Source organism: Fomitopsis serialis, assembly GCF_022376445.1.
Source record: "Fomitopsis serialis strain Sig1Antser10 chromosome Unknown B0H18scaffold_4, whole genome shotgun sequence".
NCBI lineage: Eukaryota > Fungi > Basidiomycota > Agaricomycetes > Polyporales > Fomitopsidaceae > Fomitopsis > Fomitopsis serialis.
In genome coordinates, this window is record NW_025954964.1 from 185,272 (window position 1) to 203,597 (window position 18,326).

The window sequence follows — 18,326 nt, forward strand, 5'->3', positions numbered from 1 at the left end:
CACCGCTCATACTCAGCAGCACGTCTCTCGGTGGCCTGCTCGCGCATATGCATGTCGTGGCTCCTCGCGTTTTAACACTGTAATCGATCTGTTCCCTTCGCGCAGAATCATGGGTCTCCAAGCACTTCGGAGGTAGACCACAAACGGGCCTTTGCGGCAGCTGAGCAAGGGTACGTTCGGGCACTGTAGATGCGTGGTGATTTACTGTGGTGGCCCCGCGAGACGGCGCAGCAGTATGTCGTATATGTGAGTACGGAAGCATTCATATCGCTCTCGTGTTTTGCACTGACACAAGGTTCTCCGTGCACGACTCTGGGAGGGATGTAGTCAGCGTGGCCAGACTGACTATCGCGGCGCCTACGTGAATTACCCTCAACTTCAAGAGGACCCGCGGCATTCTCCACTTCGCGGTGTATCCTCAACTGACTCGACTCAGAGTCGTGCATCTGGACCCTTGTTGCATGTCAAGACCGGCAGCTTCGTTCGACGATCGACTGTCATACTGACAGCCATCGGACGAAATTCACGCGAGGACAGCAAGTTATTGAGAAACGCCTTGACGCAGACGCCGAGGATGCCCTCTGCTCCAGTCACAATTACGTGTCTCGAACAGACACCGCGCGTGCTACGTCCGTTTCGCTACAGCATTGCTTTCATCTACGAGTCTCGTTTTGTCCGCAGTGGTGCTCCCAGGCTGGTCTTCGTTGCTCATCGAGGGTTGTACCATCCGACAATTGCTGCGCATCGGAATCCCATGCCGTGCAGTCAGACCACTGCCTTTCATATACCATTTTCAAATACCGTCATGTCAGGTGTGTGGTGTACCGGTGAGTAGCACAATTGGATTTCTACTGAAACGGCGCTCATCCACACGACCTCCGCCACAACGACTCGGATGTACTGAGTCCAGCCTGAGACATTGGTCGATGGCTCACTTCACAACGACGGCAGACAATGGACGGACGATCACGTGTATGACGTGCAGCCAGGCGGGACTCGGGCGCAGGATCGGGAGGTGTTCGAGTATGGACGGCGGCTGACGTCTATGCAGGCGGGATCGACATGCCAGCCTCGGAGGGCACTCACGAATGGCCAGGGTCTGTACTTCCTCTCTCTCTTCTACCACAACCATGTCTACTCCTGCTCCGAAACGCGTTTGCATCGTCGGCGCTGGGGCTTCAGGGATGTCGGCTGCGTACGCGCTGAGCAGGCATCCCGAAAGGTACCAGGTGACGGTGTTCGATAAACAGGACGTTGCTGGCGGTATGGCGACGTCAATCGACATTGACGCTGACAAGTACGGGGCCGCGTACATCAACGACGGCGTCCAAGGTTGTAGCCCTGTGTTCGCGAATACCTTGCGGATCTTCAGAATGCTCGGCTTCGAAGCGACTGAAGTGGGGATGCAGTAAGTTCATTCACCGTAGTATTTGGAGTTGTGATTCAAATTCCTCTCCAGAATCAGCTTTGGCAAAGACAAAGACTTTTGGACGAACGTCTACCCGACATCGCTCGTCGCTCAATTCCAGGGCGATATCAAGAAGTTCGGGACTGCGCTATCCATAATCAAGAAGTTCGAACCTGTCTTTGCGATGATCCCCGTCCACACGATGTTGAAAATGTTCGGCTTCTCCAAAGACTTTGGAGACAAGATGGTGTACCCTTGGTCGCGCTCTTCTTCGGGACGGGCAACCAAACGCCGTATATTTCATCTGCGATCCTCGTAAGCTGCCATACAGTCACTTCGCACGGTATTAATATGGTCAAGGAACGGGTGTTCAAAGATCCTAGCATGCGCCTCTTCGAATACTCAGAGAAGAGTCTGTTGGCAGTATCCCGACTATGCTGGCGTTCCCCAAGGTGACCGGTAATTCTGGCGAGGGCTTATTCGTTTCTCACCACTCAATCAGCTGCACGATGTCTACCAAGCTTGGAAGGTGAAGCGGCTTCACGCGGCAACGTCACGTTCAGACTTGGTCATGAAGTCGTTGAGGTGATGTCACGTCACGAGAAAGGCGGTGCCGCTGCTTCAGGCCCTGTTCACATCAAATTGAAGACGTCCATCGACGGTCAAGAGAGCTTCGAGGAAGAGTTCTTTGACGAGCTCATCTTGGCTATCGACGCAGACTCTTGCCTGAAGCTGCTAGGTAAACAGTCGACATGGATGGAGCGCAAGGTCCTCGGCAACGTCAAGTATCTGTACGACGTAACCATCACTCATAATGATTGGATTATATGCGGAAGGTATGCATTCAAAAGTTATCGTAGTTCGTCTCCATTGAACCATTCGGAAGTATTACGAGACGCAATACGACTCTTCCCATAACGCGCCACTGGAGGCGAGCAGCTCTGCGCAGGAACGTCAGGAGACAGAAGAATCCTTCAAGTTCGCGAGAGACAACTTCCGACCGCTGTATTACACCATGCAGTACCCTCAAGACAAGGCGAAGATCGAAATGAGCTTCGATCTGACGCATTATCAGCCGCAGTTTCGGGGCGAGAAACCTGCCGGCCCCATTGACCCCGAGGATAGGTCAAACCATCGAAACGAGTGCGAACGCGCGGAGGTCACTCGGGAAGCGCAGGATTCCAGCAAGGGTGAGGCTGGCGCAGAAGCACGCACGGGCAAGGACGCAGACGAGCGCCCGGAGCCTCCGCTGGAACAGCACGTTTTCCAGACCATCTTCCTGGATCGCGACGGGTCGCAGGATTTGTGGACGTGGAAGGACATCAACCCTGAGAAAAAGATCTACGAGAAGTGGTGGAAGCAGCAGAGTCATCGCTGGCAGCATTACGCGGGCACTGTTCCCTGGATGATGTGGATCAACGGCAAGAACCACACACAGTGAGCGTTCTCTATATTATTCCTATGTGCTGTGTCCATGATGTAACCTACCGCAGCTTCGCCGGAGCTTGGTCTGGTATGTCTGCGATCCCATCGTGCACCAACCTGGCGGAACTGACACATCATATCTCTCAGTCCTTAACATGCACGAACTGGCTGTCACGTCCGGCTTCGCAGCTGCGTATCGCCTGGGGGCTGAGTATCCGTTCCACGGCGACGAAGACTGCGAGCGCCTTTTCAGGATGTACTTGGCCGCAGCCACGGTGTACGCATGGTAAGTGGTCGAAGCTGTCGTGATTATAGATACTGATGGGCGCCTCAGAGGAAGGAGGATAGGAAAGGATTGTTTGCGTAAACAACGGCGGTATCGCTGTCAGTCTCGTCGTGTATGCATTGAGGATGCAGTCATCGTGTCTCGCTTCCATGTCAAAAGTTAGCGTGCTGCATTCAATTCCAACTGAGCGAGCATCTCACTACACATGAAATCAACCGGCTGGGCGACGATCAACCAGCTTCAAGTGCCGTGAACCTTTGCCGGCGGTCCTTTAGGTAGCGATGATCGGAATAGACTCGCTACAGTTCCACTGAATCGAATCGAAGGACTGAGCATTGATCTGCGCCACTAAGAACGACTTCGAAACGAGGCTACAAGTCGGGTGTTTTGGAAGCATGAGGCGAAGGAAGAAGTCCGTTCATCTCGGTTATCCCATCCTACTTATACACAGTCGACCCTGTCCCTGATCAACGCCGCTCCTCCTCGCGAGTTGGGCACGGGGCACTATGACAGTCCTTCCCGGGCACGTCGGAATCGCCTAATTCAAAAACTCTTTGATCTTCGCAGTTATAAATTGGACGTCAGTTGGGTTGGCGCTGCCTCCCGCTGCGACGTGATCCCGAACGTTGAGCAATCGAGTACCGCTCGTGTATAGACTGCGAACTCACCAACATGACCCCATACACTGTCAATCACAGTGAGCCTCGCATCCTGAAGCAGAGAGACCTCGACTTCGCTGTCCTCGGGCTGACAGCGCAGTGCTTAGTTAACTCTGTAACATATCTGCAGACAATGGAGGCTACCCACGCAGAAATACAGGTCTGTTTTGCAGGGCATGATCAACGCCTTCGCCTTGATAGAACGCAGACAGGTCTCGAAATCCCCGCCATCACGGACAACGGAGACGTCTCCGTTCTGCCAGGTGAGGAGCAGCGCAATCATGTCGTTCGCGTCCCAATACATGATGTAGCGCCCCTCCCAAGCTTCACGAAGCCAGGCTTCCATTGTGGGATAGCTGTGGGAAAGCCGGGCTAAGTATCAGCATCCTCGCAGCCTAGCCAGGTCGCTCACAGGCCGTTGTATCTGTATAAGTGCTGTCGGAACCACTAGAGACTCAGATATGAGCGATATTGAGGGCTGAAAGTAAGGTAGAGGCCATACCGCCTGTCCATAGCCCAAGCGCTGTACGCCCGACCGAAGGCTCTGATAGCGTGCTGAGGAGTACTCTTGTAGTGGCCGTCATCGAAGTCCTTCGCCGCCTTCATCGCATTCTTCGGGCCCTCGAGGAAGCTGTGATGATGCCATGAGTTGCAATCGTCCTTGACGTCTAGCTCCTCAACGTTCACCATTTGTTGTGCGGGCTCGTTTCGCAGATGAGCAGATGACGACTACCCTTTCAACGAAGTCGGGGTACACGACGGCCAGTGATAAGCCTACATATTTTATGAGCGCATTGTCCACTGTGAGATACTGCCGCACAAACCTGTTGACCACCCATGGAAAATCCGATGGCACAGTACACCTTGTTCACGCCGAGGCTCTGTAACACCGCATACTGCGCACGACTTCCAAGACCCGTCAGCTTATACAACTTTGGCCGAATCGCAGCGTACATACATGTTATCTTCATATGACACCAAGGGGAAGTAGGGTCCGTTGTACGGCGGTTGCTTCAATCGGTGACTCTACATTACTTCGCGACTCTTGCCATTGAACCGTTCGAAATACTCACTGTGTTAGACGGTGATGACGACTTCATACTTCTCGTCAATCTGTGTGGAATAGAGGTGGATAGATATTCATACCTCTCCATTGCAGAACAGGGCGAACGTCACTATGAAGTACTTCCTAGGATCGAGAGCCTAGAGATAGTTCTCGTTCTCGGTTCGAACAACGGCGGGAGAGCACCAACCTTATCTTCACCGACAAGGTAAAGCTGGCCTGCTCTGCGTCAATCCTCTCAATCCGTATGAGCGTACATGTAACGCACTATCAAGTCTCAGCTGTGCGCCGTAGCATGTTGGGAAGACGATGCAAGGATTCGCGGGGTTGCCAAACGTCTGATACGCAGTGACGGCATCCGGAAGTACCCCTCCGGCGACTTTGAATCGTCCATGGTGGAAGTACTTGATCTCGAATGAAGGAATAGTCGACATGGCTCATATAGTGGGGCTCTTCGATAGTGGGCTAAGCCTGCGTCGCAGAATGCGTTCGAGGGCAATATATGCGAGGGCAGATATGCTGAGAGGCGATTTATCTATAAGTCTCGTGGTATCTCACGCTGCTATACGAGCAGACGGGCCTGAGAGAAAGTTCGTAACGGACGACCGTCGGGATATACGACGTCAACTGCGAGAGATGTAGCCGACTTCTCACAGCAATAGGATCGCTAGGGTGGCACTTACCTGCTTATCATGAACGCACCAGTTCGCTTCACACCACAGATACTAATACCACCAAGAGACTATCAAGAGACAGCCTGTTTGCTTATGCCATTGCGCGTAGCGACGCACCAATCCCCAGGCGCGGATGGCAACTAAGCAAGACATACAATATTTTGTCCTGAGCTGTGAATTGGCTCAAGGGTGAGATGTGCAGATGATGGGATGTCAAGACCGGAAGCTCAGTTGATCTTCACCAACTTGACCTCTGTAGGAGGCATAGCATGAGGAACTGCTACGCAGAGAAAGGTCTCCCAGCACGTACCGAAGATGAGAGTGGAGTTTGCAGGGATACCTGCCATCTTCTTGGATCCGTAGCCCATGTTCGGAGGGACAATGACTTTGCGCTCCCCACCAACTTGCAAACCGGCGATACCGATGTCCCAGCCTAGGAAGACAAACGTCAATGAGTGCAACAACCTTTTCAATGTGCGGGATGAACCTTTGATGACCTCGCCCTTGCCTAGGCGGAAGCGGAACTACGCCCCTCAATTAGGCCTCCTCACTACTGCACTGCGTTCAAGCTACCACTCACCGGCGCGCCCTTCTTGTTCGAGTCGAATTCCTTGCCGTTCTGAAGTTTGCCTATGTACCGCATGGAAAGTGTGTCTCCATTCTTCGCTTTAGGACCCTCGCCGGCTTTGGAATCAACGATCTTGACGCCGCCACTCAACTCTTGCTCCTTGCTAACATGCTCCTTCTCTTTCTTCTCTTTCTTCTCCTTCTTCTCTTTCTTCTCTTTTTTCTCCGTCTTCTCCGGCGCAGGCGTACCATTTGCCTTCGCCTGTGTCGTCTCATCAGCGGTCGTAACAGCCTTGCCCCCCTCGGCCTTCAGCTTCTTCAGCTTCTTCATTTGGGACTTCGAGAGCTTCTCCTCGCCGCCGTCGGTCTCCATCGCGTCCGACTCGCGGGGGCGTTTCTTACTCTCGACTTGGCCGCCAGTTCGTCGTGGACCTCCTCGAAGCGATCGTCGTCGTCGCTGGGGATGTCCAGCTCCTCAGGGTTGATCTCAACGTCCGAGCTGATCTCTCGGAGGTCATAGCCTTCCATATCTGAGTCGTCCTCATCCTCCGAATCACCGAAAGGCATACCACCTGGTGGCCCTTGATCTGTTTTCGGCGTGAGTGTCAGTAGCCACTCGCGCAATAGCATCAGCTTACCGATGTAGTTGCCAGTGAGGTAGATGGTACTGCCACATGTCAGTCTTCAGGCATGCTGCACGTGAAGAATATGCGTACTTACTTTTTGCCTACAACTTCGAAGAGAACCTCCACATCTTCCTCCAAGATCAAGTCCACAGTGGCCTGCTCAATCTACGGAACATGCTCAAAATCAGATATATACAGTAGCATGAGAGTACATTCCATACCTTTCCAGGCGTGAGTGAAGCAGCACCGTGTCCACTAGCTGCACACTCTTCTCCTCGTCTTCGCTCTCCTCGTCCTCATCGTCACTCGGTGCACTCAGACTACGTAGTGAACTTTCAGCGTTGACCGAGCTTTCTCGTCCTCCAACTCGGACCCGAGTGCGACGTTTGTTATCCGGAGGTCGCTCTGCGGGACGAAGGACGAGATCCCATCCTCTCCGGGCTTACCTGCAGACTCCTATTGTAGAGATATTCCTGTGAGTTCAAATGCGCGCACGACGCGTAAACAATGTGTTTTCACGCACCAATAGCAACAGCGGTGGGCATTTTGAATATGAAGAGTAGGATGCGTAGACCTGGAAAGAAAAGTTTCGGTAAGCGCCCAAAGACGCGTCGAGCAGCTTGCGGCACGGGACCAATCTCCGCTCGAATCGCGTCCTGCCAACCCGCCTTATACCGAGCCATCATGGTGCGTGCGCAACTCGTTATGCCCACGGCCGTGTCCTGACCGACGTCTGCGTGATGCACACAGTCTAATACTCTCAGGCCATATCTCGCAGCGGTGCGATCGACTCTGACCGCTGCGTTGACACTAGAGGACTTCGCATCGCAGGTACTGTCTGTTTCGCCTAGACTAGCATCGATCTGACCTCCGGTGTAGGTCGTTGAGCGACACAACAAACCTGAGGTCGAAGTTGGGTGAGAGGCGAGCGTCGCTCCGAGTCTATCGTCCCTCTGACGTTGATGTTCGCGCAGGCAATCGAAGGAAGTGCTCCTCAACCCCCTCACGATCTCTCGCAATGAGAACGAGCGCGTGCTCATCGAGTCTGCCATCAACTCTATCCGACTGAGCATCAAGATCAAGCAGGCAGACGAGATCGAGCGTGTATTGTGCCACAATTCACTCGGTTCATGATGCAGAGAGCGGAGAGCTTCGTCGTGCTGCGGAGAAAGCCAGTCAAGGTGCGCACCGATCTCGTTAATGACGATGCTTCATATTCAATGACATGCGTCGTCGCCATTGCATTGGCGAATGCGTGCTGTAGGGTTATGACATCTCGTTCCTGATCACCAACAACCACACCGACATCATGCTCAAGCACAAGATAGTCGACTTCATCATCCAGTACGCGTTCCTCGGTAGTCTACTGTGCGATGACTTATGTGCACGTTCTGTTAGGTTCATGGAAGAAGTGGACAAGGAGATCAGTGAGATGAAGCTCAGCTTGAATGCTCGTGCTCGTGTCGTCGCGGAATCATACTTGACCGCGGTGTGTCCCATTTCCTATTGGCTCAAAGATGGAGATACTGACAGCTATTCGTAGTTCAATTCATGAGAACACTACTGCGGCATGGTAATGAAATTCGGTGCAACGCTATTGCGCCCCCGGTAGCAAATATCTTCGGCGTGCTAGGCCCGTTACACGGTTCGTGGCGGCATACAATGTATAACTTACAAGAATGCGGAATATTGTATTACACGGCAACCTGGATGGTAGACGGGGGGGGGGGGGGGGGGTTGGCGTCTTGGTGGCACTGCGCTCTGACTTCAACACACTTAGCTGTGCCTACGTCAAACCTAGGTCCACATATCGCAGCTTTGTGGTTGGAGCGTTTCCATAAGCGAACACCGGTCAGTTCATTGATATACGTGCCTGAACAACATCCTCATTCATACTTGCAGGCTTGACAGTGCCTAATAGAGGCAGATTCAATGCTTCTTGGATGATGGCATGTCTTTCTCCTTGCGTCTTGACAGTTCCTCGGAACAACACGTCTATGTACCATCTCGCGCTTCGACAAAAATTCGCCGCCCGTATGAGTTTTCGGCTCCGAGTCATCAACAAGTGCTGGAGTGCTGGCCCTTGGTCATCGATGTGCCGACGCTTCGCTGTCAAATCGGCAGTTCAAATGTCAGTAAAACAGGCACAAAGTAGGCATGGCATAGATGCATCATGCACGGCCCGCACGCTTTGCATTTTCGATGTGGTGGCGCTTGATGTCTGTGTAGCTGATCATTCCCTTAGGTCTCGAGTAGGTCCTGTGAAGGAAGGCAGAGAAAGTGCCCAGTACAATCGACCGCGTAGTGGGACTGCAAGTTGAACGTCATAGGCTCGATACTCTTTGCCCCCCCCCCCCCCCCCACCTCACCACCACTGCATACACATGCATAGACAACCTGCATGTTTTGTACGTCTACCCACAGGCAGACCCGACTTACCACGCCCAGAAACCTTGTTACCCACTCAGCTGCTTCAGGAACCCTCAATCCCATGGATGGTACGACAACCTCAAGACAGGTGGATCAACGTGTCTCGCCTTGCCTGTTAGAAACAGTTCGCTATCTGTATAACTTACCAGTGCCCAAACTCAATCGACTGCTGAGCACGTCGGTGACATGTACCTTCGATGCTCTGGGAAGCATAAATGGAAAGCGCACCGTCCTACACCACTCGCTTGGTATCATCGCTGCGATCATGTCTGAGTCCTCCGAGTCGGCCTCTCTCACAGCGGAGCTCATCCTCGAAATACAAAGCTCGTAAGCTTTCAGTTTGGTCATTTGGCGAGACAGTGTGCTGAAGACGTCGGCGTAGGCTTGTGCTCTATCGTTGTCTGCTCGCCGCTTTCAGTAAGTTCTTCATTGTGCTGCTCTCCTTTGTCGAATGAGCCCGTCTGATTATCCGCGCTGTGCTCGCTTTCTTTCCCAGCGATATACGTCTTTGACCGTGTCCTCACCTTTGACTCAGAGGTCGAGTATATCTGGCGCCGTAAGAAGTCTGGCGTCACGCTCCTCTACGCATCCATGCACCTCTGTACGCTTATCATGTTAGTGGCGAATATCGCCGGTTGGCTTTCCACGGCATGTGAAGTACGTTTACTCCGATGATCCTCTAAATCTCTGCACCGCTCACAGTGATCGTTTACAATTTGGTGTCACTTTCCAGAGGTCTCGCTGGATTTATCCGTCCACAACGGGCAAATCCACTAATCGTTGGCTGCAGTGACTATATTCTCGCTAGGACAGACAGTGCAGCTCTGTGTGCGCTGTATCTACTATGGGGAGGTGAAGTAGTCTATCTTCGCTCACTATGTTTACGAGACTCAATGGCAGCGCAGCTATCTCCGCCTTGCGAACCTACGCAGTTAACAATCGTGGGTGGGCTATACCGACTTTCATATTCCTTGTTTCCTTGGTTCCTGTTGCTACGAACGTCGTGAGCACCATAGTTGTCTTAGCATTCTGCGTCTCACCGGCTGAGTTTGCAGGCTTATTGCTGGGGACTAGTCTTGGAGGTCTATCCCCCGCCCATAGGCTGTGCCGTTTACAATCGGATCCCCCAGAATACCGAAACGAGGTTTGTCCTCATTGCATGAGATGTGATACCTCGATTGAGCCCGCCCCTTACCAGGTGTAAGGATTCACGCCTTACTCGCTAGTTGCATGTTGATCACGGCATAAATGCAGTGGAGATTGCCACTCGGACGTGCGTCATCGCAGTGGACTTGCTCGTGCTGCTTGTCACCTGGAAGGAGACATACGGTATACAAAGGAGTGCTAATGCTATGAATGTCAAAACATCCATCGTGACACTGCTTCTCCGAGATGGTAAGCCGAGCTTTTTAGGCACCTGTGTAAAATCATCAGTCTCACGGCAGTGACTAGGTACTGTATACTTTGGGTGAGGTTGCACGACGACGACCCTTGGTGCATCTTTTGATGTTCCGGCGCCAGGGTTCTTCTGGTAATCAACATCATCTGTCTGATCCTATGGGTCACGAACGTCCTACAGGCGGCGAGCACCTTCTCCACTGCGTGCGTACATGACCTTCAATGCATTGATCGCTCATCGCATGACACAGCCACACTCATGGGTTTCTACCTGGCAGGCTCAACACCATACTTCTGTCTCGCTTCTTCCTTAACCTTCGCGAAACAAGCGGTTTGCGTAGCGACGGCACCACCGACACCAAGTCCGAGCCATCCGAGGCGCGCTTCGCTTCGCTTGTCTTCAACTCTCTCGGGGGTTCTCTCGCGCTGGGGCTGGATGAGCAGCTTGACTTCGCAGGGCACACGCAGGACGGCACTGAAGAGTTGGAAGACTTCAACATTACGAATGAGGGCGAGTCGAGTATTGGTGGTCATACTGTGAGTTACAGCATCGTGGAAGAGGAGCGGAGTGGCATCTCTCCTGGATTCGGTGGATTGGGCAATTAGCGGCGATGGTCGCATTCACGAAATGAGGTCGTTTGGGACCGGGGTATACTTTTTGGAGCTTGGCAATCGACATGGGCTGCGAGGGTTGCGACCTGCTTGTGCCGCAAAGTTTCGCAGATTGTACAATTCGCGAGTCGGACGAGAAAAATTGGTGAATGTCATAGACTTGGTGCCGGGGAACTTTTGGCTTGGGACATTTCTTTCAAATCTGTAGAAAAGCATGTGGACTCTTGGATCTGAATAAGAGTGACTGCGGAGCTGAGGAGGCCTAGGGCCGTGGCACCGTCTGACTTTATTTATGTATGATCGGCCCAGTGGAGGATCTCGGACGCGATCGTGTGATCGGTCGTACTATAACATCACGCCGCTCTGGACCCTCCGAGTCTGAGCCGCCCTCCTCGTACCACTTCCTTCAAGTCCCCTCATCCCCTCCAAAACAAAAGCTGCAGCTTCATCGCAGCAAACAAAAACTTGGAACAACATCTCCACCTCGCACAGCCCGAAGTACAGTCAGTCATGGAGATCTCGTACGTAACCACGCTCGCTCCATCCCTCGCGTTGGCTTCAACGTCTGCAGATCCGTGCTCGCGGGAGGATACCACCACCCCCTCGCGCGGTCCTGGCAGGCCAAGCGGCCGCTCACAAAGTCTATGTTCATGTACCCCATCTTCATCACCGACGACCCCGACGCGCACGTCGAGATCGCCTCGCTGCCCGGCCAGTGTCGCTGGGGCGTGAACAAGCTCAAGGGCTTCCTCGGCCCGCTCGTCGAGAAGGGCCTGCAGAGCGTCATCCTGTTCGGCGTCCCCCTCAAGTGCAACAAGGTGCGTCTGCCCCGCCCGCCTCTGCGCCTCGACCGCCTTCACCGACCGCACGCAGGACGACCGCGGCACGCCCGCCGACGACCCCGAGGGCCCCGTCATCTCCGCGATCCGCCTCCTGCGCACGCTCTTCCCGGGCCTCTACATCGCCGCGGACGTCTGCCTCTGCGAGTACACGTCGCACGGGCACTGCGGGCTCTTCCGCGCGGACAGCTCGGGTACGCTCCGCCCGGAGGAGTCCGCGGCGCGCATCGCGGAGGTCGCGCTCGCGTACGCGCGCGCGGGCGCGCACTGCGTCGCGCCGAGCGACATGATGGACGGCCGCATCCGCGCGATCAAGCGTGCGCTCATCGACGGCGGCTACGCGAACCGGTGCACGCTCATGAGCTACTCCGCGAAGTTCGCGAGCGCGCTGTATGGCCCGTTCCGGTGAGTGTATGCGTTGGTGGGTGGGCGACGATGGGTGCTGAGACGGTTGTAGGGACGCTGCAGGCAGCGCGCCTGCGTTCGGGGACCGCAAGTGCTACCAGCTCCCGCCGCAAGCCAAAGGCCTCGCTCGTCGTGCTATCGTATGTCCCTCTTCCCTCCCGGGTTTACTCCCATTTACTCAGCCTCACACCTAAAGCAACGCGACGTCGCTGAGGGTGCAGACATCGTCATGGTCAAACCCGCCATGCCCTACCTGGACATCATCCAGGACGCCGCGCAGCTCGCGCCCGACCACCCGCTTGCGTGCTACCAGGTGAGCGGGGAGTACGCGATGATCGTCGCGGGCGCGAGGGCGGGCGTGTACGACCTAAAAACGATGGCTTTCGAGAGTTGCGAGAGCCTCACCCGCGCGGGGTGCACGCTCATCTTGAGCTACTTCACGCCGCAGTTCCTGGACTGGCTTGAGGCTTGAGGGGGTGCAAATATATGCTAGGGAAGAATGTTGGGTGTGGTAGTGTAATGCAAAAATTGTGATGCTTGCTGTGTTGTAGTGCTGTAAAAGTAGACATGCGAATGCTGAAGACCCTCGCCCCAGTGATCGCATCCAATGGAATCCTCATGAAGTGCCCCAACTGAGAGTGGAACTCAGCGCGACTGGGAAGCGGTCTGGACATTCATTCCGTGAACACATCATCATACGCGCACTACTGATACACTTCCAAGATGTCCTATCGTCCTACAGCATGCATGTCGCACAATGGACCTGTCCATGCGACGGAGGTCTTCAGTCTCGTCTCGATTTGGCTGCATTTGTTCGGCCAGCAAGGTTGCGACGCGCCGACGATACAGCGGGGTCGGCTTTGAAGCGCAACATAGGCATCTGTGTCACTGCAAATCCAGCGACGCCCAGTACTGCAGAGGAATAGGTCAGCGTGCGGCGGAGACGGTACAGCTTGGGACGCACAGTAGCCTGTCAACTTCTCGAACGGAGTGTGGAAGTACACGCTCGTCGTGTACGACGCGAACATGGCCAAGAGGATGATGAGACCGTTGAAGGCAACGGCGTACTTGTGGTTCGGCGGCCACCGCCTGTCTACGCTGGGCGATGACGACGCGAACGACGAGCGGAGCTGGTCCACGAGGAACAGGATCGACATCGTGAGGAGGAATATGTGGCCCGACACGTCGTGGCCCCTCCGGAGCCTCGGCCGGACGTGGAAGTCATTGTCAGGGAGGACGACCATCGCGGAGAAGAGGCTCGCATGGGTCCCGGCGCTGATGGTCGACTTGGTGTAGCAGAACTCGGTCGGGACGCCGACGACCTCGCCGCTCGGGAGGTTCACGACGCACTCGCCGCCCGTGCTCACGATGAGCCGCTCGAGCACGGCGGGGCCGAAGAACCAGCTCGTGAAGCCGAGCCAGACGGCCGTGGCCGCGGCGTATTGCGCGAGCCTTCGCAGCTTGCGTGTCGTGGGCGGGGAGGTGAAGAAGAGCAAGACGAAGGCGAGGGTCGTCCAGCCCCATATGCGCTTGATGAAGTAGACGTTGAGAACGTTCTTCTTGTTCGCGAAGTAGTGCGTCGCGTGGAGCGGATGGGGGAGGGCGGTGAGGAGGGGGTTGGAGGTGTCGAGGTAGGAGTTGTTGACGATGGAGGAGAGCGTGCCGAAGCCGACGATGGCAGTGATGGTGAGGAGGGCAGCTATTCGGGGGTCGGGCATGGTGACAGCAGTGAAGAAGGGTCGTACACGAGGGTCGGCGCGTGTTGGTGGACGGTGCAGCGTCAGTACAGTACGTCATCACCACGCGCGCCTCATTAGACGCCCATTGAACACGCACTAAGACACGTCCGTCTACATATGGAAAGCGTGTAGATGTACTCACTATGGCTCGGTCGACCCAGCTATACTTACCACAGGCGCCCACAATGTATCACGAGAATAGCACTGAATACAGCATATTTCCAAGGAATGGTTCAGCGGGACCACTCAAAATGGGTGGTCCATGACAAGATTGGACGCATGAGTTATCGAAGGTGATGTGTTAAGGAACTGGCTTAGTGGCTAATTCTCAGGAATGGGCTGCTCGCAACGACGCGACGCGACCACGTGGACGTGACGCGCCGCACGCCCGCCCTGCTCTTCTCATTCATACATCCCACATCCACAACATACAGTCCAGACCGTAAAAACACTGTAAGAACGAAGTTCCAGGGCGAATTACGACGCACCTCATCTGCAGTTCTTCACTGACGCGCGGACTCGCAACTGCCTAGCTACGTCTGCGAGTTCCTACGTAGGCCCACAGTGCCTCACTTTCGGGACATACAAGTCGCGTGGTACTGCAAACCACTGGATGACCTGCAAGGCGTACAAGATGCTCCTTATGGACGACTGCTCGCGAACTTCTTCTGCTTGAACTTCGGTGGGCCGCAACAATGCATGAGGCAGTTAAGCAGATAGGAATAAGCGACGGTGTCAGGAAAGGGCTGGGGCAGCTCAATTGTCGTTTGGCAAGTTACATGTTGGGTACGTGAGACAAGATGTACGCGCTGCGTATGTGTTAGGTTCAACCACTCACCATGCTGAGTGTTGTCAAGGGCCGCAGGCATCGAGCGCAACTAGATACGGTTCATTGTGTGGTGTTACCACCGGATCAATGTGTTTCCTGATAACATTTTATATGAGTACAAGACGAACCACAGAACACCTTGCGAAAGCGCAAGGATGGGCAGTATCGCGAAGATTAATCCTGATGCCAGATCCACGGATGACGACATAGGACCGTCCAGCAATGCCTAACTAAATCACGTATAAATAGTCTGAGCAGCACAGAAGGCAGCGCATGCGGAGCAATGTCCAGTTGAGTCGAGTCTATGTGTGGAGGATCACTCTATGGCCGTTCCATGCCGATCCTTCTCAAACGTTCTTGCGATGCTCCTACACCCAGCCGTCAGATACGCAGAGAAATGGACGAACAGGCAACGTACGGGAGCGTGAGTCGTCTCGTGGTCGACGTGCACGAACGCGCGCTCGACGTTCGGGAGGATCTCGATCTTATCCTGGAGCTGTTGGCTGATGTCGTGTGCCTTCCACAGTGGCGTGTTCGCGTCCATAACAATGTCCACTTCGACGAACCAGTTCTGCAGTCACCCGTTAGTGGGGGGCGAAACCGAAACCGCGTGCGTGGAAACGTACAGGACCGCTCTGTATCGTGAGGGACAGTCAGCATGCAAGACACAGGGCAAAGGGCGAACAACGTACGTGGTAAGCTCTGACGGTGTCCACCTTCTCGATCTCGTCGCTGAACGTCATCGCGTTGTAGATGAGCAGCTGCATGAAGTCGTGCGGCGCGGATTTGCCCGCGAGCAGCTCGAACTGCGTGTAAATCGTGTAGCCCCACGCGCCAATGACGCCGACGGAAAGCTGACAAACTCAGCGTAAGCGGCACAGCACAGTGCGAAGCGCGTGCACTCACGATGATGGCGCCCATAGGATCGAGCCCTGTAGCAAGATAAGTGGAGGGAGAGAGGAGAGGGGGGTCGGAACTTACACCAAGCCCATCTGCTGCCACCAGCGGACATGAGCAGACCTGCATGTGCCGTTAGTCAACGAAGAACTATGCGTTGCCGAGGTTGCGCACCGAAGCCGTTGATGAAGATGTCATTTCGGTGATCCTCCCAGAGCACGTGGACCTGGCTCGACTGTGCACGGAAAGAAGAGCAGTAGAGGAACAACAAGAACTTCACGCCTACAAGAGATGTTCAGTATGCAAAATCGTATGGTGTCAAGAGACCGACCAAGCGCTGCGCCGACCGCGACCAAGGACGGGATGTGGAACGAGTCCGAGCCGCCAGAGTGCTCAATGAGCTCTTGCACCGATTCGACGAGCACAACGAGGTTGACGGAGCTCATGCTTACAGAGCAACGTGTCAACCGTGCCCCAATGAAAGGCATGCAAACCTACAGGCATCCTGAAAACGTCGTACTGAGCATGATGCGCGACAATGACTAGAAGTAGACAGTACCGTATACGATATTGCCGATTGTCTCGAGTCGCGATCCACCGACTGGCCACTTGTTGGTGTCCATGGACTCCGCCTTTTTGTGCAGCCAGTACAAAACAACGTTGCTGCCGAAGTCGAAGACCGCATCGACCGACGTAGCGATCAGGGAGAGTGAACCGGAGGTGATAGCGGCGTAGACTAGATAACAATGGTAAGCATCCTGATCGTTGAACAGCGAGGATGAGGCATACGCTGCAGAGCGCAGAGAACGGCATTCCCAATCAGACTGGCCCAGATTGCAATTTGAATCTAGCACGCAGAGTTGGGCACAATGATTGCGAGATGAGTGGCCGTAGAACTTACGGGTAGGCGGGAGGTCTCCTCTTCTGCTCGTGCCTCCTCAGTGTGCTCTTCCATTGGTTTCAGCAACGCATTGATCAGCTGCACGATCGACTGTCAGTTACAAGAGCAAGGGCGAAGAGACGATACCCACGTCATTTTGCTTGCGTTGATACTTGACGAGCCGTTTGCCCGACTTCCTACTCCGCAGTTTGTCCAGTTCCTCCTCGGTCATGTACGCTCCGCGGAAAGCATAAGGATCTGCGCGCTCAGAACTGACTGAGGTTGCCCTTTGTTCTTCGTCCCTCTGCTTCGGGTGCTTCACAGTTGTTCCCTTGAGCGATAGGGTGAGTGCATCGCCTCGTGTACAGGAGGCAGCGAGACTTACATAGTCGGTCGAGCTGGCACCCACCAGCATCGTCCCCGAAACGGGTGTCTGTGGATAGAATGCGTCTTTTGTCTGTGTGATGACCATGGCTGCGAGGGAGGACGGGAGGAAGGGGTCTTGTCGAGAGCCACGAGCCGAAGTAAGTACGCCGCCAGCGGGCGCTAATAAGAAGGATGGCGATTTCCGCACCCGATCTCCGCGGGCGTCTGTTGCGGTTCTGCTTCGAGCGACACCGACGCGACGCACTCGCAACTCGTTCGCAACGCTCACTGGCAGTCCTCTTCGTCTACAACCTGCTGCTTGGGTGTCCTTATAAGGCTCAATCCTCGATGCATACCATCGTACAGCGCTCGCATGTGGCAAGAGCATTGGCAGACACTTGCCCGAGGGTGCTCAGTACCGGCTCAGTGCCTGCCAGGAAGTACGGGGCTCAGGTTGCGTGGCGACATGATGCTTCAGCTGACGCAGGATTCGGCTAAGTTGCTACCTCCGGGAGTCGTTCCGTAAGTAGCGTCTGTTCGTTGGTTCGATTGCTGCTCGGACTTGCGCTCACGACAATCAATGCCCAGAGTGTGGCTATAAGCAATACACACGCGAGACCAAGGTGAGATTACTTTAAGTCTGCACCCTCGGATGACCCTACAGCCGCTGGTATCGTTCGGGATACTTTCATGTCTAGCATGTTTCTGTCAAGACGTTGTTCCCTCGATGATCATGTAGCGGCCAGGACTTTCTTGGGCTGATCCGGGGTAATAATCCGATACCCTGTTATGGTAGGGCGCGGGTGGCGTGTGGTTGGAGGCTAGCGCGGCGACACCTCCGTCGTCGCGCCGTACAGCAACGTACCAAAACAGGGTGTTGGTTCTGTAGCCCGCATCATCTCGGAGCACTACACATCCCCCGCTGCTCTGGCTTGGGAGCGTCCGAGGCAGCTACGACAACAGCTTCCTCCAGATGCCGACATTCACTTTCAACCATATGTCTTCACGTCTAGGCTCGCCGTATCATACAGTACTGGCATGCCTCCCGCGCGTTCCAGGGTCTTCGATCCAACTCTGATCCATTTGTCCAGCCTCAAGTGCATACTTAGGGTCAACTTAGGGTAAGCACGAATCATTCAATCTTGGGCTCTGCCATTGGAGCGTAGATCGTGATGCGCTGGGCGGAGACCGCCGTCTGCTGCGGATTGCAACGGCCGGCGGTA

At 54.6% G+C, this 18,326-nt stretch overlaps 8 protein-coding genes across 8 annotated transcripts; 4 read left to right on the forward strand and 4 right to left on the reverse strand.

Moving 5' to 3' along the window:
- The first annotated feature begins 860 nt into the window (after positions 1-860).
- Positions 861-3,324, forward strand: B0H18DRAFT_1101164 (FAD/NAD-P-binding domain-containing protein). Its single transcript, XM_048032514.1, has 8 exons — positions 861-1,408; positions 1,460-1,723; positions 1,769-1,860; positions 1,911-2,244; positions 2,348-2,845; positions 2,902-2,921; positions 2,981-3,119; positions 3,168-3,324. Coding segments are annotated over exons 1-8 (1,668 nt in total). The 5' UTR covers positions 861-1,088; the 3' UTR covers positions 3,169-3,324.
- Positions 3,325-3,657: 333 nt separating this feature from the next.
- Positions 3,658-5,275, reverse strand: B0H18DRAFT_1114099 (homoserine O-acetyltransferase; the record flags this gene model as incomplete). The annotated part of the gene is made up of 11 exons (XM_048033068.1): positions 3,658-3,725; positions 3,788-3,866; positions 3,927-4,134; positions 4,191-4,202; positions 4,281-4,480; positions 4,603-4,684; positions 4,737-4,789; positions 4,852-4,872; positions 4,925-4,981; positions 5,032-5,060; positions 5,110-5,275. The coding sequence occupies 11 exons, from the start codon at positions 5,273-5,275 to the stop codon at positions 3,658-3,660; spliced, it is 975 nt and encodes a 324-aa protein (XP_047898973.1).
- A 297-nt stretch (positions 5,276-5,572) lies between these two features.
- B0H18DRAFT_975448 (uncharacterized protein) lies at positions 5,573-7,293 on the reverse strand. The gene is made up of 10 exons (XM_048044072.1): positions 7,232-7,293; positions 7,055-7,154; positions 6,956-7,028; positions 6,803-6,873; positions 6,721-6,749; positions 6,515-6,669; positions 6,096-6,485; positions 6,003-6,039; positions 5,826-5,948; positions 5,573-5,768 (listed from the first exon to the last, which is right to left on the reverse strand). Exons 1-10 carry the CDS (start codon positions 7,251-7,253, stop codon positions 5,743-5,745), a joined length of 1,026 nt encoding a protein of 341 aa, XP_047898974.1. The 5' UTR covers positions 7,254-7,293; the 3' UTR covers positions 5,573-5,742.
- A 99-nt stretch (positions 7,294-7,392) lies between these two features.
- B0H18DRAFT_1082181 (actin-like protein ARPC3) lies at positions 7,393-8,251 on the forward strand (the record flags this gene model as incomplete). The annotated part of the gene is made up of 7 exons (XM_048031494.1): positions 7,393-7,395; positions 7,459-7,539; positions 7,588-7,625; positions 7,683-7,812; positions 7,848-7,889; positions 7,973-8,052; positions 8,107-8,251. 7 exons carry the CDS (start codon positions 7,393-7,395, stop codon positions 8,249-8,251), a joined length of 519 nt encoding a protein of 172 aa, XP_047898975.1.
- A 1,152-nt stretch (positions 8,252-9,403) lies between these two features.
- On the forward strand, positions 9,404-11,142 carry B0H18DRAFT_1114102 (uncharacterized protein; the record flags this gene model as incomplete). Its single annotated transcript, XM_048033069.1, has 7 exons — positions 9,404-9,465; positions 9,521-9,555; positions 9,635-9,739; positions 10,393-10,533; positions 10,591-10,606; positions 10,660-10,740; positions 10,788-11,142. The coding sequence occupies 7 exons, from the start codon at positions 9,404-9,406 to the stop codon at positions 11,140-11,142; spliced, it is 795 nt and encodes a 264-aa protein (XP_047898976.1).
- A 516-nt stretch (positions 11,143-11,658) lies between these two features.
- B0H18DRAFT_1082182 (tetrapyrrole biosynthesis porphobilinogen synthase) lies at positions 11,659-12,864 on the forward strand (the record flags this gene model as incomplete). The annotated part of the gene is made up of 5 exons (XM_048031495.1): positions 11,659-11,669; positions 11,720-11,966; positions 12,022-12,392; positions 12,445-12,532; positions 12,589-12,864. The coding sequence occupies 5 exons, from the start codon at positions 11,659-11,661 to the stop codon at positions 12,862-12,864; spliced, it is 993 nt and encodes a 330-aa protein (XP_047898977.1).
- Positions 12,865-13,176: 312 nt separating this feature from the next.
- Positions 13,177-14,110, reverse strand: B0H18DRAFT_868868 (inositol phospholipid synthesis and fat-storage-inducing TM-domain-containing protein; the record flags this gene model as incomplete). The annotated part of the gene is made up of 2 exons (XM_048039972.1): positions 13,177-13,304; positions 13,357-14,110. 2 exons carry the CDS (start codon positions 14,108-14,110, stop codon positions 13,177-13,179), a joined length of 882 nt encoding a protein of 293 aa, XP_047898978.1.
- Positions 14,111-14,971: 861 nt separating this feature from the next.
- B0H18DRAFT_975469 (CDF-like metal transporter) lies at positions 14,972-17,266 on the reverse strand. The gene is made up of 14 exons (XM_048044073.1): positions 17,123-17,266; positions 16,889-17,068; positions 16,759-16,836; positions 16,647-16,704; positions 16,417-16,593; positions 16,356-16,362; positions 16,189-16,304; positions 16,032-16,139; positions 15,942-15,980; positions 15,867-15,892; positions 15,653-15,814; positions 15,587-15,595; positions 15,379-15,531; positions 14,972-15,328 (listed from the first exon to the last, which is right to left on the reverse strand). Exons 1-14 carry the CDS (start codon positions 17,207-17,209, stop codon positions 15,308-15,310), a joined length of 1,221 nt encoding a protein of 406 aa, XP_047898979.1. The 5' UTR covers positions 17,210-17,266; the 3' UTR covers positions 14,972-15,307.
- Positions 17,267-18,326: the final 1,060 nt, after the last annotated feature.